At 42.0% G+C, this 12,727-nt stretch overlaps 1 protein-coding gene across 1 annotated transcript in view; it reads right to left on the bottom strand.

Annotated features, from left to right (window-relative positions):
• Positions 1 to 12,727, bottom strand: part of LOC124009460 — a 30,530-nt gene that overhangs the window by 1,174 nt on the left and 16,629 nt on the right. The window contains exons 2-5 of the mRNA XM_046321271.1: positions 6,516 to 6,679; positions 5,311 to 6,187; positions 4,910 to 5,216; positions 1 to 187 (exon numbers count right to left, since the gene is read on the bottom strand). The exon at positions 1 to 187 is cut by the window's left edge and continues 95 nt beyond it. Coding sequence (XP_046177227.1) covers positions 1 to 187; positions 4,910 to 5,216; positions 5,311 to 6,187; positions 6,516 to 6,641 — 1,497 coding nt within the window. The 5' untranslated portion in view covers positions 6,642 to 6,679. The remainder of the gene's footprint in view (positions 188 to 4,909; positions 5,217 to 5,310; positions 6,188 to 6,515; positions 6,680 to 12,727) is intronic.

Below are 12,727 nucleotides of genomic sequence, written 5' to 3'. Positions count from 1 at the left end.
GTACGAGTCCTGCTCTGAGTCCCACTGTCTGGGGTACGAAGCCTTCTCTGAGTCCCACTGCCTGGGGTACGAGGCCTGCTCTGAGTCCCGCTGTCTGGGGAACGAGGCCTGCTTTGAGTCCCGCTGTCCTGGGTACGAGGCCTGCTCTGAGTCCCACTGTCTGGGGTAGGGTGTCTGCTCTGAACACCTGATTAGATTAGATAAAATAAGATTAGAAAACTTTAATTCAGGTAAATTCAATACAGCTTTATTTATCCCCTCAGGGCACCTGGTCCACCTGATTAAAACATGAAAACAGCATTAGTTTAGAATAGATTAGAAAACTTTTATGTCCTCAATGAGGCAATGCATTTTGCAGCATACAAAAACAACATACAATGTAGCCTCGTTCGATCATCCGGATCATGCCAGAGCAAGAATGTGATATGCACACATCTATAAAAACAGAATCTAACCTGCACGCATTGAGAGGAACGGAATCTGATCTACACACATCTAGAAAAACAGAATCTGATCTACACACATCTATAAAAACAGAATCTGATCTACACACATCTATAAAAACAGAATCTGATCTACACACATCTATAAAAACAGAATCTAACCTGCACGCATTGAGAGGACCAGACTCTGATCTACACACATCTAGAGGACCAGACTCTGATCTACACACATCTAGAGAAAGAGAATCTGATCTACACATATCTAGAGGAACAGAATCTGATCTGCACGCATTGAGAGGAACATAATCTGATCTACACATATCTAGAGGAACAGAATCTGATCTACACATATCTAGAGAAAGAGAATCTGATCTACACATATCTAGAGGAACAGAATCTGATCTGCACACATCTAGAGGAACAGAATCTGATCTACACATATCTAGAGGCACATAATCTGATCTACACACATCTAGAGGAACAGAATCTGATCTACACATATCTAGAGGAACAGAATCTGATCTACACACATCTAGAGGACCAGAATCTGATCTACACATATTGAGAGGAACAGAATCTGATCTGCACACATCTATAAAAACAGAATCTGATCTACACATATCTAGAGGAACAGAATCTGATCTACACATATCTAGAGCGTCAACTCCAAACCTTTTTTGTTCCTGGAACCACCAAATCACAGCCAAAAGCTCTTGAGGACCACAATTCCTGGAGTCTCGGAATTATACTGAACAAAAATATAAACGCAACATGTGAAGTGTTGGTCCCATGTTTCATAAACTGAAATGAAAGATCCCAGAAATGGTTCATACTCACAAACAAAAACATTTCTTTCAAATTTTGTCCACAAATTTGTTTAAATCCCTGTTAGTGAGCATTTATCTTTGCAAAGATAATTACATTTAACATTTACATTTAAGTCATTTAGCAGACGCTCTTATCCAGAGCGACTTACAATCCATCTACCTGACAGGTGTGGCATATCAAGAAGCTGATAAAACACATGATCATTACACAGGTGCACCTTGTGCTGGGGGCAATGAAAGGACACTATAAAATGTGCAGTTTTGTCACACAACACAATACCACAGATGTCTCAGGTTTGGAGGGAACGTGCAGGAATGTCCAGCAGATAATTTAATGTTAATTTCTCTACCATAAGCCACCTCCAACGTCATTTTAGATCATTTGGCAGTACGTCCAACCAGCCTTACAATTGCAGGCCACGTGTAACCAGACCAGCCTAGGTCCTCCACATCCGACTTCTTCACCTGTGGGATCGTCAGAGACCAGCCACCCAGAAAGCTGCTGAAACTGTGGGTTTGCACAACCGAAGAATTTCTGCACAAACTGTCAGAAACCGTCTCAGGGAATCTGAAAAACAACCCCACAGCATGATGCACTTGGCATTCAGGCCAAAAAGTTTAATCTTGGTTTCATCGGACCAGAGAGTCCTTTATGTGCCTTTTGGCGAACTCCAAGCAGGCTGTCATGTGCTTTTTACTAAGGAGTGGCTTCTGTCTGGCCACTCTACCATGAAGTTCTGATTGGTTTGAGTGCTGCAGAGATGTTTGTCCTTCTGGAAGGTTCTCCTATTTCCACAGAGAAACCCTGGAGCTCTGTCAGTCACCATCGGGTTCTTGGTCACCTCCCTGACCAAGGCCCTTCTCACCCGATTGCTCAGTTTCGCCGGGCTGCCAGCTCTAGGGAGGATCTTGGTGGTTCCAAACTGCTTCCATTTAAGAATGATGGAGGCCACTGTGTTCTTGGGCACCTTCAATGCTGCAGACATTTTTTGGTACCCTTCCCCAGATCTGTGCCTCGACACAATCCTGTCTCTGAGCTCTATGGACAATTCATTCAACCTTTGTTTTTGCTCTGACATGCACTGTCAAATGTAGGACCTTATATAGATAGATGTGTGTACCTTTCCAAATCATGTCCAATCAATTGAAGTTACCACAAGTGGACTCCAATCAAGTTGTAGAAACATCTCAAGGATGATCAATGTAAACAGGATGCACCTGAGCTCAATTTCGAGTCTCATGGCAAAAGGGTCTGAAAACTTAAGTAAATACGTTTATTATTATTATTTTCTATTATATAAAAATGTATAAAAACCTGTTTTCACTTTGTCATTATGGAGTATTGTGTGTAGATTGATGGGGAAAACATGTATTTAATCAAATTTAGAAAAAGGCTGTAATGTAACAAAATGTGGAAAAAGTCAAGTGGTCTGAATACTTTCTGAATGTAAAATTATATTATAATTAATTATATTATTATTATATTATATTATATAATATAATAATAATAATAATTATATTATATATAATTGTATAATACCATTATTATTCCAAATTTGTATCATAGAAAAACACCTGCCCACCAGTTATAAGAATGTGATCTTGTGTAATCAGGATGGTTGAACGAGGCTATAAAAAATATACAGAACCAGTCAAAAGTTTGGACACACCTACTCATTCAAGGGTTTTCTTTATTTTTGTACTATTTTCTACGTTGTAGAATAGGAGTGAAGATATCAAAACTACACATATAGAATCATGTAGTAACTACAAAAATGTAGATTTTAGATTCTACCAAGTAGCCCCCCTTTGCCTCGATGACAGCTCTGCACACTCTCGACATTCTCTCAACCAGCTTCATGAGGAATGCTTTTCCAACAGCCTTGAAGGAGTTCCCACATATTCTGAGCACAGCCTGAATATGTGTTGGGTCATTGTCCTGTTGAAAAACAAATGATAATCCCACTAAGCACAAACCAGATGAGATGGAATATCACTGCAGAATGCTGTGGTAGCCATGCTGGGTAAGTGTGTCTTGAATTCTAATTAAATCACAGACAGTGTCACCAGCAAAGCACCCCCACACCATCACACCTCCTCCTCCATGCTTCACGGTGGGAACCACACATGCGGAGATCATCCGTTCACCTACTCTGAGTCTCACAAAGACACGGCGGTTGGAACCAAAAATCTCTAATTTGGACTCATCAGACCAAAGGACAGATTTCCACCGGTCTAATGTCCATTGCTTGTGTTTCTTGGCCCAATCAAGTCTCTTATTATTGGTGTCCTTTAGTAGTGGTTTCTTTGCAGCAATTCAACCATGAAGGCCTGATTTATGCAGTCTACTCTGAACATGTTGATGTTGAGATGAGTCTGTTACTTGAACTCTGTGAAGCATTTATTTGGGCTGCAATTTCTGAGGCTGGTAACTCTAATGAACTTATCCTCTGCAGCAGAGGTAACTCTGGGTCTTCCTTTCCTGTGGTGGTCCTCATGAGAGACAATTAACTCTAATGAACTTATCCTCTGCAGCAGAGGTAACTCTGGGTCTTCCATTCCCTGTGGTGGTCGTCATGAGAGACAATTAACTCTAATGAACTTATCCTCTGCAGCAGAGGTAACTCTGGGTCTTCCATTCCCTGTGGTGGTCCTCATGAGAGACAATTAACTCTAATGAACTTATCCTCTGCAGCAGAGGTAACTCTGGGTCTTCCTTTTCCTGTGGTGGTCCTCATGAGAAACAATTAACTCTAATGAACTTATCCTCTGCAGCAGAGGTAACTCTGGGTCTTCCATTCCCTGTGGTGGTCCCCATGAGAGCCAGTTAACTCTAATGAACTTATCCTCTGCAGCAGAGGTAACTCTGGGTCTTCCTTTTCCTGTGGCGGTCCTCATGAGAGACAGTTTCATCATAGCGGATGATGGTTTTTGTGACAGCACTTGAAGAAACTTTCAAAGGTCTTGACATTTTCGGGATTGACTGACCTTCATGACTTAAAGTAATGATGGACTGTCATTTCTCTTTGCTTATTTGATCTGTTCTTGCCATAATATGGTCTTGGGTCTTTTACCAAAGAGGACTATCTTCTGTATACCACCCATACCTTGTCACAAAACAACTGATTGGCTCAAACGCAATAACAAGGAAATAAATTCCACAAATGAACTTTTAACAAGGCACACCTGCTAATTTAAATACATTCCAGGTGACTAACTCATGAAGCTGGTTAAGAGAATGCCAAGTGTGTGCAAAGTTGTCGTAAAGGCTGGTGGCTACTTCGAAGAATCTCAAATATAAAATATATTTTGATTTGTTTAACACTTTTTTGTTTACTACATGATTCCATTCCCTGTGGTGGTCCCCATGAGAGCCAGTTAACTCTAATGAACTTAAAGTAATGATGAGAAACAATTAACTCTAATGAACTCAGCAGAGGTTCTGGGTCTTCCTTTTCCTGTGGTGGTCCTCCATATGTGTTATTTCATAGTTTTGATGTCTTCACTATTATTCTACAATGTAGAAAATAGTAAAAAAAAAAAAACTGGAATGAGTAAGTGTGTCACATTTTGACTGGTACTGTACATGCAGACAAAAATCACACATTTTAAAACAACAGACTTGTAGGTCTACTGTACCTGCGCTTCTGGTCTCTGTAGATGCTAAACACACTTTCCGTGAACGTCTGGTTGCCTCTGGACCAGCTCCGCTGCCGACCCGCCCTTGACGGCCGTCTGTACTGCTGCTCACTGCTACCTGTCTCCCCCTGGTGGCTTGACACGGTAGTGGGTCGTCTGTACTGCTGCTCACTGCTACCTATCTCCCCCTGGTGGCTTGACACGGTAGTGGGTCGTCTGTACTGCTGCTCACTGCTACCTATCTCCCCCTGGTGGCTTGACACGGTAGTGGGCCGTCTGTACTGCTGCTCACTGCTACCTGTCTCCCCTGGTGGCTTGACACGGTAGTGGGCCGTCTGTACTGCTGCTCACTGCTACCTATCTCCCCTGGTGGCTTGACACGGTAGTGGAGGGCCAAGGACTGTGCTCTAGCATCTCGCCAGGATGGAACGAATTTATGTCCACACTGCCCCTAGACGGCACATAGTTCACCAGTCCGTTAATCGACGAGTAGTCCTTGGTCCGTGTGCTGTGGAGGTCGATGACCGTGGAGTAGATATCTCTGAGGTTGATGACTTTGGTCTTCTGGTCTCTGTTCTCGTGAAGCACGGCGTTAGCGCAGATGAAGAGGAAGATGCCAATCCCCATCACTAAGGGCCCAAACACCTTCAAGTTGTCTGAGTAGAGGTAGCTGTCCAGGAACTCAGACAGAAACCCCTCTGAGGGAGGACGAAGACTTGTCGACACAGATACAGGTTGAGGAACACTTCCATTCATAACATCACTCGTCTGATTTGTCAACTCAGCACTCGTCTGGTTGGTCAACTCCCCAACAGTCTGGTTGGTCAACTCCCCAACAGTCTGGTTGGTCAACTCCTCAACAGTCTGGTTGGTCAACTCCCCAACAGTCTGGTTGGTCAACTCCTCAACAGTCTGGTTGGTCAACTCCTCAACAGTCTGGTTGGTCAACTCCTCAACAGTCTGGTTGGTCAACTCCTCAACAGTCTGGTTGGTCAACTCCCCAACAGTCTGGTTGGTCAACTCCTCAACAGTCTGGTTGGCTGTGTTGTTGTCCTTATTATCGCTCCAGGTGACAGACACCAGGGGGCTCTTGGAGTAGCTCATCCTGCCGTTGTCTCTCCGCTCCTCCCCTGGTGATACCCCGGATGCCTTCCCCTGGCTGTGGCCTTCATGTGGCCAGTAGCCGAGTACAGCCATGGCTATCCCAACCATCAACACCACTACCCCCACCGCAGCTACCAGCCCAGATGGAGACCACAGGTTGAGTTTCCCCTTCACCTGGATTCATAAAAGATACAGACAGAACATCATGACCATGTTAGCTTCTGGGACATCTAAGGATGCGTCCCAATAATCTCTCCTTCCTCCTTAAAAGTGTGCACTTGTTCACTACCTCCCACAAATGTAAAAGTATTTAAAAGTTTTAGGCTCGAGGGAGTTTCCATGTACCAATAATTTCCTTTCAAATCCATGAAGAGAAGTGAAGAAGACAACTGCACATATTAGGAGAAAGGAGAGATTATTGGGATGTAACCTAAGATAAAACCAGATACAATACAACAGAGCATTATGGGTACTGTAGTTTGTAGTTCATCACGCTACCCACCACTACCACATCATTCCTCTTCTTCCTCTCTGCTTGTTTCCTCTTCCTCTGGTTCTCAGCGTGGTTCTTGGATCGCTGGGAGTCTTGTCGCCGGTTCATACGCAGCAAGCCGCCCGTGGCGATCATGGCGACGATTTGATTGGACGACGGGCTTGTCAATCAACCTGGAGGAGAGTCAGTTGCATTGAATTAAAACAAACACAGAAACAGTGACTTTGTTCTCTGAAGGTTAAAATGTAGTTCCTCAATAGGATGGATACATCCTGAACACCACCACAACATGCATCTAAAAAAAATATGGATCGATAGAATGAGTCCTGAAAACTGTGTTGCTTAGACAGAGAACCACAAGGATGTTAAATTGAGAACACATTCTTATTTTCAATGACAGCCTGGGAACAGTGGGGTTAACTGCCTTGTTCAGGGGCAGAACAACAGATTTTTACTTTGTCAGCTCGGGGGATTCGATCTTGCAGCCTTTCGGTTACAAGTCCAACGCTCTAACCACTAGGCCACCTACCGCCACTACACTCTAACCACTAGACTACCTGCCTCCCCTACACTCTAACCACTAGGCTTCCGACCGCCCCTACACTCCAACCACTAGACTACCTGCCCCCCCTACACTCTAACCACTAGACTACCTGCCCCCCCTACACTCTAACCACTAGGCTACCTGCCACCCCTACACTCTAACCACTAGGCTACCTGCCGCCTCTACACTCTAACCACTAGGCTACCTGCCGCCCCTACACTCTAACCACTAGGCTACCTGCCGCCTCTACACTCTAACCACTAGGTTACCTGCCACCTCTACACTCTAACCACTAGGTTACCTGCCACCTCTACACTCTAACCACTAGGCTACCCTGCCACCTCTACACTCTAACCACTAGGTTACCTGCCACCTCTACACTCTAACCACTAGGCTACCAGCCCCCTCTACACTCTAACCACTAGGCTACCAGCCCCCTCTACACTCTAACCACTAGGCTACCCTACCACCTCTACACTCTAACCACTAGGCCACCCTGCCACCTCTACACTCTAACCACTAGGCCACCCTGCCACCTCTACACTCTAACCACTAGGCCACCCTGCCACCTCTACACTCTAACCACTAGGCTACCCTGCCACCTCTACACTCTAACCACTAGGCCACCCTGCCACCTCTACACTCTAACCACTAGGCCACCCTGCCGCCTCTACACTCTAACCACTAGGCCACCCTGCCACCTCTACACTCTAACCACTAGGCTACCAGCCCCATGTAGTCAGTAGGATGTTAAATCAACCCTCCGAAACCCTCTTTGTATTTACAGACACAAACCCTTGTGTCCAGACGACCACCCATCATGCTGCTCTCTTCTCATCTCATCTCCTTCTAGCTCTCTGTTTTCTCTCTCTTCACACTGGTTTGAATCAACTTCGTTTTCATATAATTTCAACAAGATAAGGTACCATTTGGAACACAGCAAGATTGTCTTCATGCCTGGTCCAACCTTGAATCCCTCAATATATTCTCCCTCATTATCCTCATTATCCTCATTATCCCCGTTCTAGGGTTCACATTGACGAATAACTTATTACACTAATGATTATTCACAGCAGCAATTATAGGGACACTTTTTTCATAGAAGGATTTGAATATTCAATTTGATTTTGATTGTCTGACAGTCATATAACTCAGGGAAAGAGGTGCTGATTGTGCTATTATTATATGAGGGCGAAGAAGAAGAATGAAGAAGAGTGAAGAAGGAGATTGAAGAAGAAGATTGAAGAAGAAGAATGAAGAAGAAGAAGAAGAAGAATGAAGGAGAAGAAGAAGAATGAAGGAGAAGAATGAAGTAGAGTGAAGGAGAAGAAGAAGAAGAATGAAGGAGAAGAAGAAGAAGAATGAAGTAGAGTGAAGGAGAAGAAGAAGAAGAATGAAGGAGAAGAAGAAGAAGAATGAAGTAGAGTGAAGGAGAAGAAGAATGAAGGAGAAGAAGAATGAAGAAGAATGAAGAAGGAGATTGAAGAAGAAGATTGAAGAAGAAGATTGAAGAAGAAGAATAAAGAAGAGTGAAGGAGAAGAAGAAGAAGAATGAAGAAGAAGAATAAAGAAGAGTGAAGGAGAAGAAGAAGAAGAATGAAGGAGAAGAAGAAGAAGAATGAAGGAGAAGAAGAAGAAGAATGAAGGAGAAGAAGAAGAATGAAGGAGAAGAAGAAGAATGAAGGAGAAGAAGAAGAAGAATGAAGTAGAGTGAAGGAGAAGAAGAAGAAGATTGAAGAAGAAGAATAAAGAAGAGTGAAGGAGAAGAAGAATGAAGGAGAAGAAGAAGAAGATTGAAGAAGAAGAATAAAGAAGAGTGAAGGAGAAGAAGAAGAAGAATGAAGAAGAAGAATAAAGAAGAGTGAAGGAGAAGAAGAAGAAGAATGAAGAAGAAGAATAAAGAAGAGTGAAGGAGAAGAAGAAGATTGAAGAAGAAGATTGAAGAAGAAGAATAAAGAAGAGTGAAGGAGAAGAAGAAGAAGAATGAAGAAGAAGAATAAAGAAGAGTGAAGGAGAAGAAGAAGAAGAATGAAGGAGAAGAAGAAGAAGAATGAAGGAGAAGAAGAAGAAGAATGAAGGAGAAGAAGAAGAAGAATGAAGGAGAAGAAGAAGAAGAATGAAGGAGAAGAAGAAGAAGAATGAAGGAGAAGAAGAAGAAGAATGAAGTAGAGTGAAGGAGAAGAAGAATGAAGGAGAAGAAGAAGAAGAATGAAGGAGAAGAAGAAGAATGAAGGAGAAGAAGAAGTAGAGTGAAGGAGAAGAAGAAGAAGAATGAAGTAGAGTGAAGGAGAAGAAGAATGAAGGAGAAGAAGAAGAAGAATGAAGGAGAAGAAGAAGAAGAATGAAGGAGAAGAAGAAGAAGAATGAAGGAGAAGAAGAAGAAGAATGAAGGAGAAGAATGAAGGAGAAGAATGAAGTAGAGTGAAGAAGAAGAATGAAGTAGAGTGAAGGAGAAGAATGAAGGAGAGGAATGAAGTAGAGTGAAGGAGAAGAATGAAGGAGAGGAATGAAGTAGAGTGAAGGAGAAGAATGAAGGAGAGGAATGAAGGAGAAGAATGAAGTAGAATGAAGGAGAAGAATGAAGGAGAAGAATGAAGTAGAGTGAAGGAGAAGAATGAAGGAGAAGAATGAAGTAGAGTGAAGGAGAAGAATGAAGTAGAGGAATGAAGGAGAAGAATGAAGTAGAATGAAGGAGAGGAATGATGGAGAAGAATGAAGTAGAATGAAGGAGAGGAATGATGGAGAAGAATGAAGAAGAGTGAAGAAGGAGATTGAAGAAGAAGATTGAAGAAGAAGAATAAAGAAGAAGAATAAAGAAGAGTGAAGGAGAAGAAGAAGAAGAATGAAGTAGAGTGAAGGAGAAGAATGAAGGAGAAGAAGGAAGGAGAAGAATGAAGTAGAGTGAAGGAGAAGAATGAAGGAGAGGAATGAAGGAGAAGAATGAAGTAGAGTGAAGGAGAAGAATGAAGGAGAGGAATGAAGTAGAGTGAAGGAGAAGAATGAAGGAGAAGAATGAAGGAGAGGAATGAAGGAGAAGAATGAAGGAGAAGAATGAAGTAGAAGAATGAAGGAGAAGAATGAAGTAGAGTGAAGGAGAAGAATGAAGGAGAGGAATGAAGGAGAAGAATGAAGGAGAAGAATGAAGGAGAGGAATGAAGGAGAAGAATGAAGTAGAGTGAAGGAGAAGAATGAAGGAGAAGAATGAAGGAGAAGAATGAAGTAGAGTGAAGGAGAAGAAGAAGACGAATGAAGTAGAGTGAAGGAGAAGAAGAATGAAGGAGAAGAAGAAGAAGAATGAAGGAGAAGAAGGAAGGAGAAGAATGAAGTAGAGTGAAGGAGAAGAATGAAGTAGAGTGAAGGAGAAGAATGAAGGAGAGGAATGAAGTAGAGTGAAGGAGAAGAATGAAGGAGAGGAATGAAGTAGAGTGAAGGAGAAGAATGAAGGAGAGGAATGAAGGAGAAGAATGAAGTAGAATGAAGGAGAAGAATGAAGGAGAATAATGAAGGAGAAGAATGAAGTAGAGTGAAGGAGAAGAATGAAGGAGAAGAATGAAGTAGAGTGAAGGAGAAGAATGAAGTAGAGGAATGAAGGAGAAGAATGAAGTAGAATGAAGGAGAGGAATGATGGAGAAGAATGAAGTAGAATGAAGGAGAGGAATGATGGAGAAGAATGAAGAAGAGTGAAGAAGGAGATTGAAGAAGAAGATTGAAGAAGAAGAATGAAGAAGAAGAATAAAGAAGAAGAATAAAGAAGAGTGAAGGAGAAGAAGAAGAAGAATGAAGTAGAGTGAAGGAGAAGAATGAAGGAGAAGAAGAAGAAGAATGAAGGAGAAGAAGAAGTAGAGTGAAGGAGAAGAAGAATGAAGGAGAAGAAGAAGAAGAATGAAGGAGAAGAAGAAGAAGAATGAAGGAGAAGAAGAAGAAGAATGAAGGAGAAGAAGAAGAAGAATGAAGGAGAAGAAGAAGAAGAATGAAGGAGAAGAATGAAGGAGAAGAATGAAGTAGAGTGAAGAAGAAGAATGAAGTAGAGTGAAGGAGAAGAATGAAGGAGAGGAATGAAGTAGAGTGAAGGAGAAGAATGAAGGAGAGGAATGAAGTAGAGTGAAGGAGAAGAATGAAGGAGAGGAATGAAGGAGAAGAATGAAGTAGAATGAAGGAGAAGAATGAAGGAGAAGAATGAAGTAGAGTGAAGGAGAAGAATGAAGGAGAAGAATGAAGTAGAGTGAAGGAGAAGAATGAAGTAGAGGAATGAAGGAGAAGAATGAAGTAGAATGAAGGAGAGGAATGATGGAGAAGAATGAAGTAGAATGAAGGAGAGGAATGATGGAGAAGAATGAAGAAGAGTGAAGAAGGAGATTGAAGAAGAAGATTGAAGAAGAAGAATGAAGAAGAAGAATAAAGAAGAAGAATAAAGAAGAGTGAAGGAGAAGAAGGAAGGAGAAGAATGAAGTAGAGTGAAGGAGAAGAATGAAGGAGAGGAAGGAAGGAGAAGAATGAAGTAGAGTGAAGGAGAAGAATGAAGGAGAGGAATGAAGGAGAAGAAGAAGAAGAATGAAGGAGAAGAAGAAGTAGAGTGAAGGAGAAGAATGAAGGAGAAGAAGGAAGGAGAAGAATGAAGTAGAGTGAAGGAGAAGAATGAAGGAGAGGAATGAAGGAGAAGAATGAAGTAGAGTGAAGGAGAAGAATGAAGGAGAAGAATGAAGGAGAAGAATGAAGGAGAGGAATGAAGGATAAGAATGAAGGAGAAGAATGAAGTAGAAGAATGAAGGAGAAGAATGAAGTAGAGTGAAGGAGAAGAATGAAGGAGAGGAATGAAGGAGAAGAATGAAGGAGAAGAATGAAGGAGAGGAATGAAGGAGAAGAATGAAGTAGAGTGAAGGAGAAGAATGAAGGAGAAGAATGAAGGAGAAGAATGAAGTAGAGTGAAGGAGAAGAAGAAGACGAATGAAGTAGAGTGAAGGAGAAGAAGAATGAAGGAGAAGAAGAAGAAGAATGAAGGAGAAGAAGGAAGGAGAAGAATGAAGTAGAGTGAAGGAGAAGAATGAAGTAGAGTGAAGGAGAAGAATGAAGGAGAGGAATGAAGTAGAGTGAAGGAGAAGAATGAAGGAGAGGAATGAAGTAGAGTGAAGGAGAAGAATGAAGGAGAGGAATGAAGGAGAAGAATGAAGTAGAATGAAGGAGAAGAATGAAGGAGAATAATGAAGGAGAAGAATGAAGTAGAGTGAAGGAGAAGAATGAAGGAGAAGAATGAAGTAGAGTGAAGGAGAAGAATGAAGTAGAGGAATGAAGGAGAAGAATGAAGTAGAATGAAGGAGAGGAATGATGGAGAAGAATGAAGAAGAGTGAAGAAGGAGATTGAAGAAGAAGATTGAAGAAGAAGAATGAAGAAGAAGAATAAAGAAGAAGAATAAAGAAGAGTGAAGGAGAAGAAGAAGAAGAATGAAGTAGAGTGAAGGAGAAGAATGAAGGAGAAGAAGAAGAAGAATGAAGGAGAAGAAGAAGTAGAGTGAAGGAGAAGAAGAATGAAGGAGAAGAAGAAGAAGAATGAAGGAGAAGAAGAAGAAGAATGAAGGAGAAGAAGAAGAAGAATGAAGGAGAAGAAGAAGAAGAATGAAGGAGAAGAAGAAGAAGAATGAAGGAGAAGAATGAAGGAGAAGAATGAAGTAGAGTGAAGAAG

This window comes from Oncorhynchus gorbuscha, linkage group LG22 (assembly GCF_021184085.1).
Source record: "Oncorhynchus gorbuscha isolate QuinsamMale2020 ecotype Even-year linkage group LG22, OgorEven_v1.0, whole genome shotgun sequence".
Lineage (NCBI taxonomy): Eukaryota > Metazoa > Chordata > Actinopteri > Salmoniformes > Salmonidae > Oncorhynchus > Oncorhynchus gorbuscha.
Note: the sequence above shows the minus strand (reverse complement) of the source record. Positions and strands in the feature narration are given on the sequence as shown.